The sequence below is a fragment of the Nomascus leucogenys genome, chromosome 6, assembly GCF_006542625.1.
Source record: "Nomascus leucogenys isolate Asia chromosome 6, Asia_NLE_v1, whole genome shotgun sequence".
Taxonomy (NCBI): domain Eukaryota; kingdom Metazoa; phylum Chordata; class Mammalia; order Primates; family Hylobatidae; genus Nomascus; species Nomascus leucogenys.
In genome coordinates this window covers 85,239,820-85,264,225 of record NC_044386.1, presented here as the reverse complement: position 1 = coordinate 85,264,225, position 24,406 = coordinate 85,239,820, and the positions used below count along the sequence as shown (strand labels likewise).

At 49.2% G+C, this 24,406-nt stretch overlaps 1 protein-coding gene across 17 annotated transcripts in view; it reads left to right on the top strand.

Annotated features, from left to right (window-relative positions):
• The window catches only part of MEGF11 (multiple EGF like domains 11), a 381,359-nt gene that overhangs the window by 282,515 nt on the left and 74,438 nt on the right, over positions 1-24,406 (top strand). For all 17 annotated transcript variants that reach the window (XR_004030546.1, XM_003267113.3, XM_030814597.1 and 14 more), the window contains 3 exons: positions 11,587-11,833; positions 13,196-13,316; positions 23,704-23,840. Coding sequence is in view for 16 of the 17 variants with exons in the window: in XM_003267113.3 (XP_003267161.1) it covers positions 11,587-11,833; positions 13,196-13,316; positions 23,704-23,840 (505 nt within the window). In the remaining variant the exon portion in view is untranslated. The remainder of the gene's footprint in view (positions 1-11,586; positions 11,834-13,195; positions 13,317-23,703; positions 23,841-24,406) is intronic.

Here is a 24,406-nt window from a genome sequence, read left to right as displayed (position 1 = left end):
CAGGCAGAGGACTCCTCTGAACTCCATGGGCACAGCTTGGCACACAATCATCTGGCCTGATCCTGTTTTTTGCCAAGGGGGACACTGAGGTCTGGAAAGGTGGTGCCTTGCCCATAGCCCGTGACAGAGATAGAGAGAGGCTCCCTCCTCCAGACCAGACCTCATGGTTTGAAGGAAGTCGTGGGGAAGGGGAATGATGGGAAAATGGTCATGTCTGGAGTTCACTCCTCACAGGAAATGGGCTTGGACCCCACAACTTCCAGTGCCGTTGCCCACTCCGACTGTGAATTCATTTCCCTCAGAGCCTACATGGCTGGGGAAGCATCACCAAATTCCCCTTGATCCCTACCCTCTCCCTCCCCTACCCGCCCCCACACAGCCTGAGACTTGCTCAGGGACCCCAAAAGGCAAGTGAGGGGGCCACATCGGGGAGGGTGCAGGACCAACAAGGCTAGCCCAGGTGTCTCTGCCAGCTGCCTTTGAAAGGCTCTTCCAAAGAGGTAATTCCTTTGTGCACAGACATGATTTATGAGGCTTTCCTGGCAAATTGTGGAGATAAATGGTCTTTGGGGCTGGGAAGCTTCAAAGGCAGTGATGCAAACAGATCAGAAGGAGCTGGGCCGCTGGGAGCTGGGCCTTCATTAAAAGCCTGTGGGTGGAGGGGAGGGCTTTGAGCAGAGCTAAGGACAGATAGCTTTCTGGGTCCCTGGGTCCCTCTGGGACAGCCCACTGCAGTTTACCTCTCACCCCGAGCCTCACAGACCTCATTGCTGTATAGTATAAGGTGAAAGTGCTGGGGTCACTGAGTTGCATTTATCTGCTGGGATAAATGCCACAGGGCAGAGGTTGGGGGTGATGCATGAGTTCTGACTTGGACTCTAGAACAGCAGGGAGGACAGTGCGGGGTGCTCCTGCCGGGAGCGCAGGTAGGTGGCACCAGCCTCTGTGATCAGCACTGTCTGGAGACCTGGCAGGAGTTCCAGGAGCCTTGCTCCTCTCCGGCCTCTCATGGGTGATCTGGACAGGTCGTCTGGCTCTCTGGGTGTCAATACCTTCTTCTGAACAAGGTATAAAAGAACTCCAATGCTCCAGCTCTGCGGTGCCTCCCAAGTCCTAAATGTCCTCATCTCAGAAACAGGCCCGAGATCACACTTGCTGTGAGGTTGTGGGCAAGCCACCTAACCACACCTGCCCTTGGTTCCTTCCTCTGTGAAGGGGGATAACTATAGCTATCCTGAGCAGTTGTGGCTTAAATTGGACAAGATCACACCTGCAAAGTCTCTCATACTTACTGTTCCTTCCCATTATCTGTCCACACAATACTGTGGCATTCTACATCCAGAGCAGATGCTGATTAAAAAAAAAAAAAAGTCCCTGATAAAGTCCCTGAAGTTGATAAATTTGACTTTCCCATCTTCCCACCTCCTCTCTCCTAAAGCAGGTTAATAAACATACACATACCCTGCTGAATCTGGCTTCCAGATCTGCTAATTGCAACTTGGATATTAAGAGATAACTGAGATATTAATGGCTGATAGTGCCTCAGGATGTGACTAACCGCCCCCACACACAGAGGCACAAACGGGGTTGTTTGCATTTTAATAGGGATTCCTGCAGCCCCTGAGGAACGGGGTCCTAATGGTACAGTGCCAAGCAGGCGCAGTGATATTTGAAGCAGGGGCTCAGTGTCGGTTTCGATTCAGCCATCTGCAGAGAGATGCCCGGCTCTGATAAAACTGTTCCTGAATCTCCCCACTCCCTCCTGAAATGTTGATGGTGATACTCCTGGTTGAAATGGACCTGGCTGCCTGGAGCTGTGGTGGAAGCTATGGCAATAGAGATGAGGAAGGTAATGAGCTGCAGCAACTGCCTCTGCTCAGGGTATTGAATGTACCCATGGCCTTTGTTCCCCCTCCTGCCCTGCTGCCTGAGACACTGCCCGCTCCCAGGCCTCCTTGTCTCTAACCTGACAGCAGATCGCCCTCCCCAGTTTTAGCAGGCAGCTTGCCCAGAGCCCCTCTCATCACCCCGTGTTCTGACAGTTTCCCATTTGCTTGTCTGTTTCTCAAACTGACTGCAGGCTTCTGAGCCCCTAACATGATAGGTGCTTGATAATTGTTTGACATTGAACCTCTCATCTCGTAATAGCTGGTGTGATGGGAGGCAAAGAGCCCTAGATGGATACAGCTAGCTAGTTTCAAATGCAGCGGTCCAGTTTGTTAGCTGCGTGGTCACAGGCAAGTCACTCAGCTTCTCTGGCCCAGTTTCCTGACCTGTAAAATGTGGAGGGTACACAAGATGACTTCTAAAGCCTAGCAGTAAAGAAAGCCAATATATGACTCTCAACTTCACCTTTCACAATCAGGTGATGTTACCCACTGCCAGGGGATGTTTGTCAATATCTGGAGGCATTTTTGATTGCCACAATTGTGTGTATGTGTGTTGGGGAGGTACTACTGGCACCTCGTGGGTAGAGGCCAGGGATGCCACTAAATGCCCTGCAATGCACAGGATGGTTCCCCATAGCAAAGAATTTTCTGGCCCAAAATGTGCTGAGGTTGAAAAGCCCTGATTTAGTTATTTAATGTCTCTGAACCTCAGTTTTCTCATTGGAAAATGGAATCATTATCACATCTCACATGGTTTAATTCAGATCCTCTTTGGAATGAGGCAGGGTATGAATAACTGGCACAGGATTAGTAGGAAAATTAGAGGAAACAACCCATGTTAGAATGCAGCTGGTCCCTGGTAAGCTCTCAGGGTTAGGGTTTTCCCCACATGCATGTGCTCATTCCTCCATCCCTGCCACCCTAGGAGATGGGTGGGACATGGAGCTGCAGCTTCTGTGAATCCCAGCCTCCCCTTGGAGGTTTAAGGGAGGTATAGATGGTGTGGTTAAGTAACACCGAGTAACAAGTGTAATAAATAGATCACTAAGAGCTAATGATACATCATTATAATCCTGTGCTGTCAGCATCTTCTAGGCTTAGGGACTGTGTCAGGAGATTTGGGTTTTAATCTACCTTGGTCTATTAATATTTAATTCCAACAATCTAAGTGGCAGAAAGATAGGAAACTGAGTGATAGCTCAGCTCAGAGCTCGGGTAACCACCTCCAATTTTTCTTTTTCATACAAACACACCTCCTATCCCTGTGTCCTCTGGCCTGTTTCTCAAGTGGGGACATTTGGCAACAGGGCATAGAATCACACAGCATTGGGACTTGAAGAGTCTCCAGCATTTACCTACTGTGTTTGTTTGTTTCTTTCTTTCTTTCTTCCTTCCTTCCTTCCTTCCCTTTTTTCCCTTCCCTTCCCTTCCCTTCCCTTCCATTCCCTTCCCTTCCCTTTCTCTTCCCTTTCCCTTCCCTTTCCCTTCCCTTCGCTTTCCCTTCCCTTCCTTCCTTCTTTTTTCTTTTCTTTCTTTCTCTTTTTTTCTTTCCTTTCTTCCCTTGCTTGCTTGCTTTTGGACAGGGTCTCACCATGTCACCAAGGCTGGAGTACAGCGGCGCCACCACAGTGCACTGCAGCCAGACCTCCCAGGCTCAAGCAGTTCTCCCACCTCAGCCTCCTGAGTAGCTGGGACTACAGGCACATGCCACCACACCAAGCTAATTTTTATAATTTTTGTAGAGATGGGGTTTTGCCATGTTGCCCAGTCTGGTCTTGAACTCCTGGACTCAAGCTATCCTCCTGCCTCAGCCTTTCAAAGTATTGGGATTACAGGTGTGAGCCACCGCATCTGGCCCAGTATTTCTTAATGGGGACATCTCTGGCATTTTTTATTTGTATTTTATTCATCTTATTTTTAGAGACAGAGTCTCTGCTGCACAGCTGGAGAGCAGTGGTACAGTCATAGCTCACTGCAACCTCAACCTCCTGGGCTCAAGTGATCCTCTTACCTCAGCCTCCTGAGTAGCTGGGACTACAGGTGTGCACCACCACACCTGGATAATTTTAGCTTTTGGTAGAGACAAGGTCTCACTGTGTTGTCCAGGCTGGTCTCAAATGTCTAATCTCAGTGATCCTCCTTCCTCGGCCTCCCAAAGTTTTGGGATTACAGGTACGAGCCATTGCACCCAGCCAGGATACAGTTCTAAATTGTGTACAATTGTCCCTGGGATTATTTGCGACAACCTAAATTCCCCCTCTCCCATTTCCAGATGCTGTCTTGGGGAGGGTGACCTACTCCAGGCAAGAACCACTGATCCAAACTTGTCATTTTACAGATGTAAAATCAGAGGCCCAGAGAGGGGAGCAGGCTGCCCAGGAGTGCCCAGCATTGGCTCTGACCCATCCTTCAGTGCTCCCTCAGAATTGCAGCTTAGGCCTGGAAAGAGTGGAGGGGCTCAGCCTCGGAGAACTTGACTGTGCTTTTACTGGGGCAAGTCAGTTGACAAATGGCCTCGCTCACTGGGAAGTCACTTTATTTATCAGCCGGAATGGGTTCCGGCGGCTGCTGCTCTATCTCTGCCTCCCTGCCTACTGCTTTGTAAACTTAGGAGCAATCCCGTGACCTGTCAGCTCTCGCTGCTGCTTCTGCGGGTGGGGTAGGAGACGGGGGGCCACAGACCTTTCTGGGAGGGCAGGAGAATCACTTGAACGTGGGACACAGAAGTTGCAGTGAGCAGATATCGCACCACTGCACTCTCCAGCCTGGGGGACAGAGCAAGACTCCATCAAAATCAGGCCTTCCCATTGCTGGAGAGGAGAAGGGAGGTAGGGGCCTTGGCCCAGTCCTTAGTACAAGCTGGGGCAGCTCAGGGACAGTGGCTTCCAGGTTCGTTTCCATCCCTTGACCTTCAATTCAGAGGCTGACTCCTCCTCCTTGCTGGGTCTCAGGATTCCTGTCTATGGAATGGGAAGGACTAACCTTCTCTCCCACCCCACCTCCAGCCCAGCATCCTCCTGCACATCTCCCTGAGAGGACCAGTGAGAACAGAGATCATGGGAAAAAAGAGTTCTTACCTGGGGAGCTTTTCAAGGGACCTATGCTTGGGCCCTACCACCCTAGACCAATTCATTTGGAATGGCCATGGGTAGAGCCCAAGCAAGAGTGTTTCTTAAAACTGCCCCAGTGATGCTGATCTGCAGCCAGGCCAAGAACCACTCTCTGAAGAAGTGAATCCTACAAGCAGCTGGGAGGGGGTTCTTTGGTAGCTGGGAGAAGGACTGGCCAGGCACCTTCATCAGCACTGCTGACAGCTCTTCTCGTGTCCCGCTGAGATAGTGGATGTGGGGAAAGTAAAGGGTAATCACAAACGAAGGACACACCTTAGCTCCTGTCTTCCTCCAGCCCAGAGAGACTCCAGGGCTAATGCAGCAGACTGGGCACAGGCACCTAAACCTTCCTATACAGTAGCGAAGTCAGAAAAGTCATGGTCGGCCGCATTATTTATTATTCCTAGTACAGTCCATAACGGCATCAAAACATATTTAGTTGTGTCCCTTTAATTAACTGTCTTCAGGGACTCTAAAAGATACTTATATCCCAGTGTTCACTGTTGTCTTGTAGACAATAACCAAAAGGTGGAACAACTCAGTGTCATCAACAGACGAATGGATAAACAAAATGTGGTCTGTCCATACAATTGAATATTATTCTGTCATAAAAAGGAATGAAGTCCTGATACAGGCTACAACATGGATGAACCTTGAAAATATTATGCAAAGTGAAATAAGCCAGATACAAAAGACTGATATTGTATGATTCCATTTAGAATCTAGAAATATCTAAACAGGCAAATTCATAAAGACAGAGGGCAGGTGCAGTGGCTCATGTCTGTAATCCCAGCACTTTGGGAGGCCGAGGCCGGTAGATCAATGAGCCCAGGAGTTCAAGACCAGCCTGGCCAACATGGTGAAACCCCATCCCTACAAAAAAATAGGAAAATTAGCTGAGTGTAATGGTGCACGCCTGTAGTCCCAGCCACTCAGGTGGCTGAGTCAGGAGAATCACTCGAACCTGGGACACAGAAGTTGCAGTGAGCAGATATCGCACCACTGCACTCCAGCCTGGGTGACAGAGCGAGACTCCATCAAAAAAAAAAAGGCCAGGCACTGTGGCTCATGCCTGTAATCCCAACACTTTGGGAGGCCAAGGCGGGCGGATCACGAGGTCAGGAGATCGAGACCATCCTGGCTAACATGGTAAAACCCCGTCTCTACTAAAAATACAAAAATTAGCCAGGCATGGTGTGGTGCATGCCTATAATCCCAGCTACTCAGGAGGCTGAGGCAGGAGAATCCTTTGAACCTGGGAGGTGGAGGTTGCAGTGAGCCAAGATCACGCCACTGCACTCCAGCCTGGGTGACAGGGCAAGACTCTGTCAAAAAAATAATAAAAAAAGAAGCTTAAAGGTTACCAGTGTGGTAGGGGTGGAACTAGGGAGTTACTACTTAATGGCTACAGAGTTTTTCTGTTTGGGGTGATGAAAAAGTTTGGAAATGGTGCTGATAGTTGGTGCAACACTGTGAATGTAATTAATGCCAATGAATTACACACTTAAAAATGATTAAAATGGAAATTTGTATGCTATATATCTTTTACCACAATAGAAAAAAAATCTGAGTAAACAATAGATACTCTTAAGAGAATAAAATTATGGGAAATAGGGCCAGTCATGGAAAACCTAGGACCTATGCCCACCATTCACACATAAACCAGTCCCTGACAAAGGCACTTGTGGAAAATCAGTCTCTGCTCTCACCTCTTTGTGGATTTTCAAGGCTGGCTGTTTAAGCCCAGGCTGGCTGCCAGCATACCATGTCCATCTGCAGTAGGTGCTATTATTATGGGTTGTTGTGAGAATTAAATGAGAAAATTCACTTTGCACCTTTATCTCATGACTTGGCATTAGTAACTGCCTGATTTTAAATTTGTAGTTACAAATTTAAAAGCCTGTCAGTGAAGAAGACAGTGGTGAAGCCATTTCCCCTCTTGGGGACCCAGGGGCACACTAAGCCTGGACCCCAAAGTCTGAAGCAGTCAGCAGGGGAAGGGGGTGAGTTGCCCAGCCTCAAGGAACAGAACAAGCCGGGCCGCACACTTCTGGGTGCCCTTCAGCCCTCAGTAGCTGCCTAGAGGCAATCTAGCCACTTAAAAAATCAGCCAGTAATCCCAGCTACTTGGGAGGCTGAGGCACAAGAATTGCTTGAACCCAGGAGACAGAAGTTGCAGTGAGCCGAGTTTGCACCACTGCACTCCAGCCTAGGCAACAGAGTTGAGACTCTGTCTCGAAAAAAAAAAAAAGAAAAAAAAAGAAAAATCAACCAAAGCCCAATATAATTAGGAAGGAGAGCCTGGGACAGAAAAAAAGAAATGTGTGAGGGGTGACATTCCAAGGCCAAACTGGTAAGAGTTTCGATTCTCTGTGAAAGAATGCAAAGTCCTCTTGTAATTATAATGACGGTAGTTTTTAGTCACCTTCAGCAGAGTTGATAATTGACTCGCTGCAGCTCTGCCTCATTTCTCTGTCATTGCTGGGGAATGGGGTGTTTTAAGTGAATTTTCCAGATAACTGAAGCTTATCCCTGTGAACCCTAACATTGTTTTTTTTGTTTAATCACTCTGGGGGGAAATTTCTCTGGAATGAATTACACACTTCTCTGCTTCCTTAATCAGAATATTCTAAATTGAATGTAACTTCTTCCTGTCAATTTAGATATGAGAGGCTATTTTCCCCTATATTAATGGCTCCAAGTTGCTTTGCTTTTTTCCATCTATAAATGTTTCCTATTTCCATAGTTTCTTACTATGACACAGAGCTCTTGCTCACATACTTTTTAGGAGCCCCCATAAAACATGCAGACATTGGCCAGGTGCAGTGGCTCACGCCTATAATCCCAGCACTTTGGGAGGCTAAGGCAGGTAGATTACCTGAGATCAGGAGTTTGAGACCAGCCTGGCCAACATGGCAAAACCCTGTCTCTACTAAAAGTACAAAAAATTAGCTGGGCATGGTGCCTGTAATCCCAGCTACTCGGGAGGCTGCGGCAGGAGAATCGCTTGAACCCGGGAAGCGGAGGTTGCAGTGAGCTGAGATCGCGCCACTGCACTCCAGCCTGGGCAACAAGAGCGAAACTCTGTCTCAAAAAAAAAAAAAAAAAAAAAAATATATATATATATATATATATATATATATAGACACAAACATACACATGTGCATATACACACACACTCACATGCCAGTTTGTGTTGTGAGAAAGCAGAGTGCCAGGCTTAATAGAATTGTGTTTACATGTCCTTCTATAATGCCCTGAGCCGCCCTCATTAGAGCACTTTCGTAGTGTACCATGAATGCGGCTCCAGCATTTCTGCCCCCACTAGACTGTGCACCCCAATAGGGCAGGGTGCTTTCTGGCAGTAGCAGGTCCTTGGTAAATGTTTTTGAACAGACAAGCAGAAGAATGAAAACACCCAAGTGTTACCATGTGGACTTTATGACAATATTCTGGCTTCCTTATCAGGCGGCTAGTTTTGCTTCCTACTGGGTTTTGGCTGTGCCAGAAAGAACAGAGGTTGTTTGATAAGCAAAGCATAACTGTATGCCCTGGGATGCACTGAGAACAAACTGCCTTTTGGCTCCAACAGTTTCATACAGAACCAAGGTCTCAGGGCAGTAACTGCAGCCCCAACAAAGGAAGGAACTTCTTTGTGCTGGATCCTGGGGTGGTTCACAGTGATGAACACAGAAGAAGTGGCTAGTCTTTGTGGTATCCCTGATCTGTGCTTTGTGGCTGCCACCTTGTCCCCAAGGCCACCTCTAAATTTCACTCCTTGGACTCATCCTCCAGAAAGTGTCCCAAAGACCTGCAGTGGGGAGAGCTAGAACCAGGAGACCTGGGCTTGCTCTTGCTGTAACCTCAGGCAATCACTTAACTTCTCTGACCGTGTATTCTCCAACTGTCAAATGCGAAAATAAGAAAACTTAACTTACACAGTTGTGAGGATTAAATTTTAGTCATGTACGTAGCACTTCTAGGATGGTGCCTGGCACACAGGGAGCTTTTAAAATGTGGTTGTCTGGCTGGGCGTGGTGGCTCACGCTTGTAATCCCAGCACTTTGGGAGACTGAGGCAGGTGGATCACCTGAGGTCAAGAGTTTGAGACCAGCCTGGCCAACATGGTGAAACCCCATCTCTACTAAAAATACAAAAATTAGCCAGACGTGGTGGCACACACCTGTAATCCCAGCTACTCAGGAGGCTGAGGCAGGAGAATTGCTTGAACCCAGGAGACAGAGGTTGCAGTGAGCCGAGATCACACCACTGTACTCCATCCTGCCTAACAGAGCGAGACTCTGTCTCAAAATAAATAAATAAATAAATAAGTAAAATGTGGTTGTCATTATCATAATAGAGTCACAACATATGGACAATAAGCTATGTGAATTCAACTACATGTGCTTGGCAACTAAAAGAGAAATGGTACCATAGATAATTCTGCCAGTCCTTCTGCTCACTGAGTGTGTGTCCCAAAGAAAGGATGAGGTAGGAGGTGCTGGACTGCTGGATACTCAGTCACTGTCTGTCCTGTGAGCATTTTTTTTTTTTTTTTTTGGAAACGGAGTCTTGCTCTGTCGCCCAGGCTAGAGTGCAGTGGTGCAATCTCGGCTCACTGCAACCTCTGCCTCCCGGGTACAAGCAATTCTCCTGACTCAGCCTCCCAAGTAGCTGGGACTACAGGCGCACACTGCCACGCCCGTCTAATTTTTTGTATTTTAGCAGAGATGGGGTTTCACCATGTTGCCCAGGCTGGCCTTGAACTCTTGACCTCAATCAATCCACCCACCTTGGCCTCCCAAAGTGCTAGGATTACAGGTGTCCAGCCTTCTGTGAACCTTTTTCAATGTGAGTGGAGGCTGTAGCTATAAATGGACTTAATTTTTGCTTTACTCACTGTAATAGCAGGTGGAAAATATAGGGTGAGACTCACTCATAACTTGGTAGTTCAGTTTGTGTGTGTGAATACTTGGGGCACAGATGAAGAAGGGATGAACCAAGATAGGGTAATGGGAGTTCCAGGCCTTGGTGATTCTGTCTGCTAAAGGATGATGGGCAGGCTCCATGGCATTGACCACTTGACCTTGGTCAGCAGGTAGGAGGGACATGTCGGGGACTGGTGGGGCTGATCCTTCCACCAACCTTCAGCCCCCAAAGACCACATGCACTTACTGGCCACACTGGAACCTTGTACCCTTGTACACACCCAACACTTGAACGCCACTGTATCTTTGCTTATATTGAGCCTACCTCAGTGACACCTTCCCAGTCCCACTCACCTGCCCCCTTTCCTCTCTGAGTGTCTAAACCCTAGAAACCTGGAGCACAAACAGCAACAGATAATCTCGGTGACCAGCCATTCCAGTTTGCCCAGGACTGAGGGATTTCCCAGAATGTGGAACTTTCGGTGCTGAAAGCAAGATGGTTGCTCACCCTATTAGGCAGACAAGTGAGACATCCTTTACAGCCCACTTGAGATGGCTTCTGTTTTAAGAAGTCTTGCCTGGTCTCCTTAGCTGGGAGCAATCATTCTTTCCATCTAACTTCTCCCAGAACATTATGTGTGCCTGTCCATGCCTGAACTCCACACCCCACTTTCACCCCAGAATTTGAGTGAATGAGGCTATAACTGAGGACATCGTGTTATCGTGTGTCCCGTATGCATCAGGTGAGGGTCAGAGTGAAAGGTGGCAGCAGGCTGGGTGACCTCTCTGGGGCTCTGCTATTCAGCCCCTTTCCGTACCCATAGAGTGTGAATTTCTGCAAAACGGGCTCAGCTATCTCTCTTTGAAACATTTAATTACATGTAAAGATCTTGAAGGCTGTCTGTTACTTCCCAGGGGAGCCTTTCTTTTTCCTGCTCCTTCTGAAGCTGGCTGCTTGGAAAGTAATGAAACTGAACTGAAGCTGAAGCAACCAGGGGGCGTAGGCATTACTGAAAGGAAGAAGCATGAGGAAGAGATGAAAAGGGTGACAAGGAGATGGAGCCAGGGGAGGGGCAGGGAGTTAGAGGAAATATTCCCAGAGAGTGAGTGAAATGCAAAAGGTGAGAAAACCAATGCGTGTAGGGAAGAGGGAGAAGGGGGCAGGAAAGCTAGAGAAATGGGAGCTGGAATGGGTTGAGTCCCGCAGGTCCCAAGAAGAGGGGTAGGGTCACAGAGAAGAGGGGTGGCAGACGGGAAAAGAAAGGACCCGGCAGAAAGGAACAGAAACAGGCAGCCGACCAAGAGCTTAGCAAAGAGGGATGTAAACAGCTTGTGGCTCCGGAATTTCAATACAGGAGAGGGGGGTTTAGGGCAGCCATTTGGTTGGAAGAGAATGGCCGGACCAGGAGATGGGTTCTGAAGCTGCCTTGAGGAAACAAACGCTCTGCCCTTCTTAGCCTGTGTGACTATTTGCATGGCTTGGTGGAAGAACTGATGCAGGTTATGAGGCACCAAAGCTTCCACCCAGGCACCCTTGATGCCACCTGTCCAGGGAGGAGTGCTGCAAAGATGGGAAGGCCGCATGGGCCTTGGTTCCTGGCCCCTGCCCCAAGGAGAGCCTGCAGGGCTCCTGATCCCTGACTGCCCCGTCTCTTGCAGGCTGCGACAGCGACCACTGGGGGCCCCACTGCAGCAACCGGTGCCAGTGCCAGAACGGCGCCCTGTGTAACCCCATCACAGGCGCCTGCGTGTGCGCCGCCGGCTTCCGTGGATGGCGCTGCGAGGAGCTCTGCGCGCCTGGCACCCACGGCAAGGGATGCCAGCTGCCGTGCCAGTGCCAACATGGTGCCAGCTGCGACCCCCGCACCGGCGAGTGCCTCTGCGCGCCTGGCTACACCGGCGTCTAGTGAGTCCCGCGGCAGGGCCTGGAGGGGGTGGGGCCTGAAGGGGCGGGACCTGGAGGGGCGGGACTTGGAGGGTGCCTGGGTGGGGAGGGTGGAGGGAGTGGAGGGGCTGGGGCGGGGCCTGGAGTGGCTGCCCTCACCGCAGCTGCACGCCCAGCCCTGGGCTCCTTGTGGGTGGGCTGGGTGGTGGGACCAGGAGGGTCGGGATAGTCTAGGCTGTGAAATCTCCTGTGAGTCTAAATGCCCAGGCCTCACCCACACAGGTCTCAGATTCCTTCCTTCCAGGACCGCGTTGACTGGTCCTTCCTGAGACTGCCCGAATGGGCACTCCCTAAAACCCTCCCAGGAGGCCCTTCCTGGCAGAGATAGCCCTTATCTTGGAAGTCTCTTCTGACCTTACCCATATGATGCTGCTCACCTGGGGCCTTCCCTTCTAGGGCATTTGGGACAGAGAGGGGTGAGGGTCCTGGGCAGATACCATGTACAGATTTGGAAGGATTACTCCGCCTGTTCCTCTCCCCTACTTTCTCTCCCGACACCAAACAGCCCCTCATTCCAGTTCCCCGGAGAGTAGTATTGACAGGAGACCTACAAGACTGCTTAGCTGAGACCCCCTCAGAGGCAAGATTGAAGTTCTCCTCCCAACCCTGTAGCAGGATCTGTGGCCTCTCCAACAGCCTAGATCCTGAGGGGTGGCCAAGGACTCTGACCACAGAGACGTTGTTGATTGAGGGTGTTCCCTACCCCGATGTCTGGCCAGCTCCCAAGTCCTAGTGAGCTAGAGGCCAGGGCCATTGGATGAAGGCCCAAGACCAAGACCCCATGCAAATCCTGCCCCACCCTTCAACAGCACTCAGTCCCTGCACATGAGCCTGTCATGGGGGCTGGGAGCCTTCCTGAGCCTGGAAGGAATGTGCTCCAGATTCTTCCCCTCTCTGAATCTAGGCAGATGCTTGAAGATGGGATCCATGAGCACTTCTCAGTGCCTTCATTAATGCAATGACTTTGGCCTGGCATGCCCTTCCTTCCATTCTCCTGGTGAAATTAACTTCACCTTTAAGGCCCAAGTAAAATGTCTTCCTCCTCGGGAAGCCTTCCTCATCCTCCTCCCCAGAATACTCTTCTTTACACTAAGAACACTTAAGTCATCCCACAAGTATTGGCCCAAGCACCCTACATTCCAATGTATTCAGTCTGAGCCCTGCTTCCCCCTCCTGGCAGGGAGCAGGACTGCAGCTCAGCTGATGCTGTGCCTAATACAGATCCATTGACTGTGAAGGAATTCCTAGGGAACCCTGGAGCACTGAGGCCCTGCCACCTGATCTGAATGCTGCTGTGTCTAACACTTCTGCTTCTCCATGCAGCTGCGAGGAGCTGTGCCCTCCTGGGAGCCATGGAGCTCACTGTGAGCTGCGCTGCCCCTGCCAGAATGGGGGCACCTGCCACCACATCACTGGCGAGTGTGCCTGCCCCCCAGGCTGGACGGTAGGTGGGCCCAAAGGATCTGGGTGGGGCACTGGAGGGCTGAGCCTTCGTCACTCACACACACCTTAAAAAGCTAAACTGGCCGGGCGTGGTGCTCATGACTGTAATCCCAGCACTTTGGGAGGCCAAGGCCTGCAGATCACTTGAGGTCAGGAGTTCGAGACCAGCCTGGCCAACATGGCAAAACCCCATCTCTACTAAAAACACAAAAATTAGCCAGGCATTGTGTCATACGTCTGTAATCCCAGCTACTCAGGAGGCTAAGGCACAAGAATAATTTGAACCGGGGGAAGAGGTCGCAGCCAAGATCAATTTGCTGCACTCTAGCCTGGGTGACAGAGTGAGACTGTCAAAGAAAAAAAAAAAAGCTGAATTCTTCTCCCACTCTGAATACCCTCCCTCCTATTTATCGCCATAGGGCATCACTAAACACTGCCAGTGGTGCCGTGGACACAGCTTTGAATCCCAGGTCTGCCATCTCTAAGTGCTGTGTGGCCTGAAGCAAGTTACTCACCTCTCTGAGCCCGTGGTCTCTCGTGTGCAAAGAAATTGAATTATTCTTGTAAGATTAGCTCTGTCTTTCGGCGTGAGCACCCACATGAGCTGCCATGGGCCCTGGGCCAGAGGTGGCAGAAAAGGCTGGGAAAAGAGGAGAAACAGCAGGTATGGATGACCTGAATTTATCTAACTTCGCCCCCTGCGCTTGCACACACACACACATTCTGATTCTGTGGGCCCCAGAATCTGTATTTTAACAGGTACTGCAGGTGACTCTGATGTAGCTGAAGCAGCCCAGGTCTCATGTCTGGGAAAAACCATTGTGGGAAAGGAGGATAAGATTTGTAACCTCATGGGCCTAAATTCAGGTCTCACAGCCAGTGTTGACCCTGAAAAAAGCCTCAATTACTTCCCTTCCCCCAAGTACAAAACTGATATAACAACAGTAAGCCCTGCCCTGCCCAGCTGCCATGGTTGGAGGCTGGCTCATGTGAGGCTGTGCATGTCCAAAGTCTTTTGCAAACTCTGAAGCCCTCTACGATGGCTTGATTTCTATCCCTGGGTGCCACAGACCCTCCACAAGCCTCCTTTTAGCCAACACACCCTGCCTGTCAGTGCCTCCCCCGCAGACCAAGCCCTTAGAGGCAGTGAGTCAGCTGAAGCTGACCTTCCTGGGCCGCGTCCCTGCCTCTGACTCTCCAGTAACACGCTCCGTTTCAGGGGAAGCTCAGCGACACAGTCCACCACCTCCCCTGGGGCCTGAGGCTTTGCAAAGCCAGAGAGGAAAGGGCTGCTGAGCAGAAGCAGGATATTTTAGGAGGCTGTGAATGCAGAGGTCACAGGGACAGATGGGAGGACACCTGCAGGGTCCATCGATGCAGGCACAGTCTTGTCAGAATTTTTTTGGGGGAGGAAAGGACCTTGGGGACCACTTGGTCCCACAGTATCCAAACCTGACTACATACCAGAGCTGATAAGGGGGTGGTGGGGGGTTAAAATACAGATTCCCAGGCTGCATCTGTGACCTCCTGGGACCGGGGGATCTCTGTTTTTAATAAGCTCCTCAGATGGTTCTGAGGCAGCCCGTCCTGTCTGCAGGTCTGCATTTGGAAAGAACTGATCGAGACCATAGGACTTCCTTCTGTGTTTCACAGAACCCTAGGGTTTCTTGAGGGAGAGTGGGGGCAGGAGCCTAATCATCAGGACTCTGGTGCCCACACCACCCCCACCTCTCCATTTTAATCTAGTTTCTATATTGAGGTGCTCTAGGTAAGATTTCACATAAAAATAGGGTTTCCCAGCTTTAAGAGATTTGAATCCCACTGGTCCGTCAATACCTTCCTTTCTCAGATGAAGAAGCTAAGGCTCAGAGAGGGTAAGGGACCTGTCCAAGGCCACACTGGTGGTTAGGAGTGAGGTGGAGCTAGAATCCAAGTCTTCTGACTCCCAGCCCTTGGTGTCTGTCTGTCCATCTGTCTGTCTCCTCTGAGGAAGAAAAAGGGACTGCCACCACCTCTCCCATACCTGCCCATTTCTTCCACCCTGAACCAGTCTCTGGAAAGACCCGCTCATCTCCAACCAGCTTTCAGAAATCCACCCAGCAGGCTGGGTCCTCAGAGGCCCAGCTGCAGCAGAGAGGTTGTATCAGGATGTGGTGGGCAGAACAAGCACACAGCATCCCTTTGCTTGTAAAGGCCTCTCTGGAGACACTGCTGAGGCTCTGGTGGTTGAAGAGGGGGAAGGTGAGAAGCAAACACATGGAGGGATTGTATTTCTCCCCAGCACAGCAAGAGGTTTGTTTTTCCAGATGACAGGAAACTCTGTCGATAGAAGCCTTTGGATTTGAGGACTTTATGTTTTTAATTTTATTGTAGACAATTGCATTTCTATTTTTGACATAGCATTTAACTTGCAGATTTGTATGAATTATTAATACCCCTTGCGCATGCAGAGTCACCATATAATGAAGTTGCACTCATGCCTGAGGCTCCTCCCAGGGAGAGCTGGGACCAAGGAATGGATACTGGGGAGAAGGCTCCCCACTTTAGCATCTTCCATTGCCTGACTTCCCAATGGCCCTATGTGACTTCAACCACACATTTTCCAACTCAGGGATATAGAGATTGCTTATTCATACCATGCACCTCCCCAAAGACCCAGGCCATTGTGTGGAGGAACTGGAGAGAGGAGCTGCCAGGAACTCTGGCCCTCCAGGCCCCTCCTCAGAGATTCCTGGCCACCAGGCCCTAAGCATGCCCACAGGATATTCTGCTAGCCCAACATGAAGCCTGCTTCAGGAGGGGTCTTTGCAAAGAGCCTGGGGAATTGTTTCCCCTCTTTTTCTGGGCTCTGAGACCTTTCAAAGAGAAACCAGGTCTGAGTAGTTTCTTGTGAGTGGGCACTAGAGACAGAGAGGCAGGAGGAAATAGGATTGACATCCCCCACCCTTAGGAGTTCGCAGTCTTATGTTGGGGACTGGATACAGTGTGTGTGTGCCTACATACACACACACAAAGACTGGAAGAGAGGAGGCTGAGGAGCTGGGAAATAGGACCAGTTATCCTAGAGGGCCAAAGAGAGGTTTTGCATGGTGAAACCCTATCTCTACTAAAAATACAAAAAATCAGCCAGACATGGTGGCAGGCACCTGTAATCCCAGCTATTCGGAGGCTGAGGCAGGAGAATCACTTGAAACCAGGAGGTAGATGTTGCAGTGAGCCAAGATTGCGCCATTGCACTCTAGCCTGGGTGACAGAGCAAGACTCCATCTCAAAAAAAAAAAAAAAAGAGAGAGAGAGAGGTTTTGGGGCCGAGGCCTAGCATCACAGATGCTCAGGTTTGAGAAGGAAGATTCATGGAGCCCCACTTCCCAGCCTGTGGCCTGGATCACCTTCACAGTACCCACACCAACCACAGCTCACTGTCCATTGAGGGTGTCCATGCCACCCTGGGGCATCACTGATCATTAGAAATGCCTTCAGATGCTTGGTGAGGCTGAGTTGCCTCCCCTCCAGGAGAGCTGGCATGGCCTTAAGTCCTTTCACCATCTTGGCCCCTTCTCTTTTTATGTTCCACTTAGCCAAGATCCTCCTTTTTTTTTTTTTTTTTTTTTTTTGAGATGGAGTCTCACTCTGTTGCCCAGGCTGGAGTGCAGTGGCGTGATCTTGGCTCACTGCAAGCTCTGCCTCCCAGGTTCATGCCATTCTCCTGCCTCAGCCTCCCAAGTAGCTGGGACTACAGGCACCCGCCACCAGGCCCAGCTAATTTTTTGTATTTTTAGTAGAGACGGGGTTTCACCGTGTTAGCCAGGATGGTCTCGATCTCCTGACCTTGTAATCTGCCCTCCCAAAGTGCTGGGATTACAGGCGTGAGCCACTGCACCCAGCACCAAGATCCTCTTAAAGTGCAATTGTTTTCCAGATTTTGACAAAGCCATTTGGTCTAACCAGTTCTGAGAGGAACAGAAAATATCACCTTACCCCATGTCCAACCTTCTAGATGCCACAGCAGTCCAAGATCCCACTACAATTGGAGATACACACTCAATTGACCACAGGGCAAGTACATGAATCTGCTGAGGCTGCCATAACAAAGTGCCACAGACTAGGTGGCTTGAACAACAGAAATTGATTCTCACAGTTCTGAAGGCTGGAAGTCCAAGATCAAGGTGTCGGCAGGGTTGGTTCCTTCTGAGCCTCTTTCCTTGGCTTGTAGATGGCCATCTTCTCCCTGTGTCTCTATGTCGTCTTTTTTCTGGGTCTGTCTTAGTCTCCTCTTCTTGTAAGGACATGAGTCATGTTGGATGAGGGCCCACCCATATGACCTCATCTTAACTTGATTACCTGTGTAAAGGTCCTATTTCCAAATACAGTCACATTCTGAGGTACTGGAGGTTAAAACTTCAGCATAGGAATGTTGGCCGGGTGCAGTGGCTCATGCCTGTAATCCTAGCACTTTGGGAGGCCAAGGCGGGTGGATCACCTGAGGTCAGGAGTTCAAGACCAGCCTGGCCAACATGATGAAACCCAGTCTCTACTAAAAACAAAAATTAGCTGGGTGTGATGGCACATGCTTGTAATCCCATCTCCTCAGGAGGCAGGGTGCTTGAACTTGGGAGGTGGAGGTTGCAGTGAGATGAGATCACGTCATTGCACTCCAGCCTGGGCAACAGAGAGAGACTCCATCTCAAAAAAAAAAAAAGGAATGTTGAAGGGGTACACTTCAGCTCGTAGCAGCAGGAGAGAAACCACAGGCCATAGCCCTCTCCTAAGCTGACTTCTCTGGCTGCTCTCTCCCCCTGCCTCTCCCCAAAAGGCTGTTCTTCCAGCCAGCAGTGGGTGATGACTCCTACGGTTCTCTTCTACTCTTCTCAGTCTCAGGTTACATGGGGCTCCCACCATGTGCCACCTCATCAGGTGTCAACTTGGTTCAATTACTATTAAGTGCCCCCTGTTTAAGGCACTGTACTAGGTTCCTTCACATCTCTAATCTCACTTCGTCTTTATAACCACCTGGAAGACTAGGAGTTACTACTCCCATTTTATAGATGAGAAAATTAAGGCTCAGAATGATCACCTGACTTATCCTAGCTCACCTATCTGGGAGGAGGCAGAGCTGGGATCTGAGCCCAAATCATGACTTTGAACCCAGTGCTCTTCCCACCACACCAGGCAACAGGACCTCCAAGATATCAAATTCTCTCAGGCCCCAGGAGCTCAAACCAGGGAAGAGGACTAGAGATTCGGCGGGCTTGGATGCCTGCAGTTTGGAAATCCTGAGCAGGGGCTGAAAGAGGTGCTCACCCACTTCACCAAAAAGTCTCAAGGATGCTTGATTTCCCTAGGGAATGCCGGAAGGATGCATTCTATGTACCAGACTTCTCTACTGAACTCAGAGAGCACTGGTTGTGTCTGAGAAGCACTAAAAAGGACAGGAACCTGGCCAGATGTGGTGGCATGAGTCTGCAGTCCCAGCTCCTGAGAAGGCTGAGATGGGAGGATCACTTGAGCCCAGAGGTTCAAGGTTACAGTGAGCTGGGACGGCACCACTGCACTTCAGCCTGGATGACAGAGTGAGACCCCATCTCTTAGAAAAAAAAAAAAAGTTTTTTTGGCTGGGCGCAGTGGCTCATGCCTGTAATCCCAGCACTTTGGGAGGCCGAGGCAGGTGGATCACCTGAGGTCAAGAGTTCAAGACCAGCCTGGCCAACATGGTGAAACCCCATCTCTACTAAAAATACCAAAAATTAGCTGGGCGTAGTGGCGGGCGCCTGTAATTCCAGCTACTCAGGAGGCTGAGACGGGATAATCGCTTGAACTCGGGAGGTGGAGGTTGCCATGAGCCAAGATCACGCCATTGTACTCCAGCCTAGGCAACAAGAGCAAAACTCCGTCTCAAAAAAAAAAAAAAGTTTTTCCAAGAGTGTCCTTATCCAGCCCGGGACTGTAGAAGACCGAGTCAGATAGAAGCCAGAAAGACTTCTCCTCCCTCTTGAATACCTAGAACTTATAATGTGCACTGAGAAAGGCCCCTGCCGTGCCTGGAGTACCCCCACACCTCCAGGAGGAAGAAGGACCCCCACTCTGAGTGACTTCTTTTTTTCTTTTCTTTTTTTTGAGATGGAGTCTCACTGTGTTGCCCAGGCTGGAGTGCAGTGGCACAATCTTGGCTCACTGTAACCTCCGCCTCCCAGGTTCAACTGATTGTCCTGCCTCAGCCTCCCGAGTAGCTGGGATTACAGGCACCTGCCATCACGCCTAATTTTTGTATTTTTTACTAGAGATGGGGTTTCACCACGCTGGCCAGGCTGGTCTTGAACTCCTGACCTCAAATGATTCACCTGCCTTGACGTCCCAAAGTGCTGAGATTGCAGGCATGAGCCACCGCACCTGGCCTGAGTGACTCTTCTCTCCCCTTTTCTCACACTGTCCTCGGCTGCTTCTGCCCCTCACTACCCCCTCCCCTCCCGCCTCAGCCCCTCCTCTTAGCCCCCCTACTTCTGACTTGTGTGTGGAGGAGAGTCTGAGCTGAACGGCCTCCTATTTAACTCATTACAAGTAAACTGGATGATCTTGAAAGATGACTCTGGTCTGGCACAATTTTCCTGAATAAACTAGCTTCTGCAGGGTTGGTGATTATTGGTGCTTAATAATTGTGTGTTGAACTAATTGATTAATTAATTGGAGGAACATCCTTGATCTCCATAAGAGAAATGACTGTCGGGTGTGCACGGGGCTGGAAGGGCAGCAGGAGACAAGAGCAGGCTCAGATCTGTTAAAAACCTAAGACTCATGCATGTAATTTTAAGTTATATAATACCACAAGGCTAATACAGGGGGTGGGGGTGAGGGGAGTCCCCTGCTCCATTTACAAATCCTATTCCCTAAAGGAGCTACTTTCAAATCTTTTAGATATTTCTTCTGGCATTTCCCTCCATTTTTCTACATAACATGCTTTATAGCCGTTTCTTGACTTTTCCACTTTAGACAGTCATTGAATCCATTGACTTTCTGCCGTAGAATAAGATTCAGCTCTGCCATACACACACATACAAACACAAGCAACCCGTCTCCCACCCTCCCAGTGAAGTTATATTACAATTTGTGGTTAAATCATTTTAAAAAGTTTTAAGACACAGGATTTGGCTGTGTCGCCCAGGCTGGAGGGCAGTGGCTATTCACAGGCACAATCATAGCTCACTGCAGCCTTGAACTCCTGGGCTCAAGTGATCCTCCGGCCTCAGCCTCCTGAGTAAGCTGGGACTACAGACAGGTGCCACCATGTCCAGTTTGGTTAAATTATTTTTTAATATTTATGTTAATATACATGTGTATTGTTACTAATTTATCCTGAACTCTCTGACAGAGCTCTCAAACTCCTCTCAATAAGGTCAGACCCATTAGAAGTCTCTCCAGTTTTTGCTTTTGTTTTGTTTTTGAGGCAAGTTTCTTAGAAGCCTGCATCTTCTGTTCCAGTCTGAACTCTTTGTTCTCCAGGCCTGCAGCATAGCTGTCATCTGGGGCTTCCTTTCACTGCTATCCTGGGATTCCTTTCACCTCTGTCTTCTGTTGGAGTCCCTAGTTCCTGGAATCATGCCTTTCTTTTTCTTGGGTAATTCTTTTTTTTTTTTTTGAGACAGAGTTTCGTTCTTGTTGCCCAGGCTGGAGTGCAGCCGTGTGATCTTGGCTCACTGCAACCTCCACCTCCCAGGTTCAAGCGATTCTCCTGCCTCAGCCTCCCCAGTAGCTGGGATTACAGGCATGTGCCACCATGCCCGGTTAATTTTGTATTTTTATTAGAGATGGGATTTCTCCATGTTGGTCAGGCTGGTCTGGAGCCTCAGGTGATCCACCCACCTCAGCCTCCCAAAGTGTTGGGATTACAGGCGTGAGCCACCATGCCCAGCTTTCTTGGGTAATTCTTTTTGATGGAAAACAAATCCTCCAATAGCTTTCTTAGAAAGTGTTTATGGAAGGTTAACTTTTTGAGGCTGTTCAAATCTGAAAATGTCTTTATTGAGTCCCCTGCTTGAGTGTTAGTTTAGTTGGGTGTAGAATTCTAATTTGGAAATGATTTTTTTCCTCTGGATTTTTAAGGCATTGCTCCATTGTCTTCTGGCTTCTAGTTAAGAAGTCTAAAACCTTTTGATTCCTGATTTTTGTATGTTTGTTTTCCTCTTTGTATTTTTACTTTTATTTGTTTTTGTAGAGATGAGATCTTGCTTTGTTGCCTAGGCTGGTCTCCAACTCCTGGGCTCAAGAGATCCTCCCGCCTCAGCCTCCCAAAGTGCTAGAATTATAGGCATGAGCCACCACACCTAGGCTGTTTTCCTCTTTCTAAAAGCTGTGAACATCATTTCTTTATCCACAGAGATATAAAAGTTTACGATAACATGCCTTGATGTGGGTCTTGTTTTATATTTTTGATAGAGACTTTGTAGGCCTTTTCAGTTCAGAAACCCACGTTCTCCATCCTTCCATTCTGGGAAATTTCTTTTTATTATATTTTCCATTAATTTACTTACCTCTATTTTCTCTGTTCTGCTGTCTGGAACTCCTGTTAATTAGATGCCAGACCACCTGAACTGGTCCTCTAATTTCATTATATTTTCTCTATTATTTTTAATCTCATCTCTCTATTTTTGCCTCCCTCTCTCTCTCTCTGGTGTACTTTATAGATTTCTTCAACTTTATCTTTTGGCTCTTCTATTGCAACATTTTAATTTCCGCCATTTTATTTTTAATTTTCAAGACCTCTTTCCTATGCTCTGGATATCCTCTTTTATAGCACTCTATTCTTTCATAGGTGCAATATTTTCTTACAGGTAGCTGAGCATGTTCATTTTAATTATGATGGAGGCTTTTTTCCTTCTCTTTTTTTAGGTTTTCCTTGCTCTAGGCATGGTTCCTATTTCCTCTGTGTTCCTGTTGTCTATTTGTTTATTTCAGTGTTTCTCTTTGATGTGAGGGCCTATTTCAAATATCTGGTGATCTTTGGCCATCTGTTCCTGTTTTACAGTGAGCCCCAGAAAAGCTAATTGGACACCTGGGGGTGGAGGGAGATGTCAGGCATGTTGACTGATGGGACCCTCAGCTATCAATATCTTTAGGTCATTTCTCTTGAGCTCCTCAGTGTCCCTAGAAAGGAACCCTCCAACCTCCTGCCACAGGGAGTTCAGTCTGGCAGTCAGCCTTTAGGAGCACAGCAGGGAAGAGAGCAGCAGGAGAGTTCCACCTCCACCTTCATCTGTGCCTTTGTCCCTTGTCCACAGCCTGTGACACCAACCTCTCTGAAAGACTTGGACAATTCACCTGGCTGCTATTCAAGGTGGGGGCAGAGATTGAGGGTCTAATTCCTTATTTTATAAACTTTCAAACAGTCCTGTTTTGATCATACCTGCACCTTCACCTTCAGAGGGTCCCAGTGTCTCCAATTCCTGAGCTTTTTGAGGTTACAAAGGACTTCATCATCCAGCATTGTGACACTCCCTTTGCAGGCACTTAACATTGCCCAGGAAGCAGAAACCAAAGCAGTTATCGCTCCTCCACCTGCTTTTCCATCTTCCAGTGTGGGACATCCTTTGTCTCCTATTCCTCTTTTCCTTGTGGGTTTTTTTTTTTGTTTTTTTTTTTTGAGACGGAATCTCGCTCTGTCACCCAGGCTGGAGTGCAGTGGCGCAATCTCGGCTCACTGCAAGCTCCGCCTCCCGGGTTCACGCCATTCTCCTGGCTCAGCCTCACCGAGTAGCTGGGACTACAAGCGTCCGCCACCTCGCCTGGCTAATTTTTTGTATTTTTAGTAGAGACGGGGTTTCACCGTGGTCTCGATCTCCTGACCTCGTGATCCGCCCGCCTCGGCCTCCCAAAGTGCTGGGATTACAAGCGTGAGCCACCACGCCTGGCTCCTTGTGGGTTTATACCTATACCCCTTTGACTCTCATGTCAGCTGGGTTTGAGAAAGCAGCTGAGCAAAGTGCACGTCTCCATACCAGCATGTTTACTCAGCCTCCTTCCTTGTGTCTCCTCAGGGCTTCACTGTGTGCCCATGTGAGAGTACTTAGTGCCTTGTACTTAGCGGTTTTTTTGGCTCTCTCTGTGGTAGACTAGGAGGACAGGAATCAAGTCAAATCACCCCTAGTGTCTAACACAGCACCTCGTATGCAATAGGCAGTTCCTAAATTGTGCTGAATAATTGGATGAGCAAGTTGGCCTCAGTCTCCCATCTCCCATCTCCTATCTCTAAGAGGAGGGCTTTGGAGCCCTGGTGTCCAGCTGTCTGAACTTCTTCTGGGAAGTTGGGTGGTCCCTGCAGCCACAGCAGCTGCGCCATTCCCAGGAAAGTTTGGCATTTCTGGAGCACCACCATGCATGTCTTCCCACCTTTCTTTCAGGGAGTAGTGTGTGCCCAGCCCTGCCCACCAGGGACATTTGGCCAGAACTGCAGCCAGGATTGTCCTTGCCACCATGGAGGGCAGTGTGACCACGTGACTGGACAGTGCCACTGTACAGCTGGATACATGGGGGACAGGTAAGGATAGTGTTAACTGTTATCTTTGCTGTCCATTTTACTCATATTATTCACAGGAGCCTTGCAGAGAACAGCTCATAGCCCAGCCCTCTCTCTGCCAGCCTTCCAGTTCCTTCCTCAGAAAGCACTCTGAGCTCTCCTGCTAGGGAGAGTTGGCACCTGATCCCTCCTCACCCTCGGCCTGCAGAGACACCCTCTTCTCTAGCCTAGTGGCCCAAGCCCTGAATTTGCATGGGCTCACCTGAGGGAAGCAGGTGAGCACCTGCCCCCACTCTCTACTCTGCACTCATAGAGGGAGGCAATGGCACAGATAATCCAAGGAAGCTGAGAGTGCAAAATCACTTCATACGTTTTGCACGATTTCTTCTGGAAGGGGATTTTTAGTCCTAATTTGGGTTCCACCAAAAGGATACTGGCATCAGTTGGCATCCTCTGAAGGCCTGTGGCTTAAGAGCAGACTGAAGGAGGCTGCCAATGTCCTGGAATGAAACCAGACTTGCAGAGTGGATAATCAAAAAAACACAGAACTGGGGAATTGCCATATGTGCACATGTGCCACAGCTGGA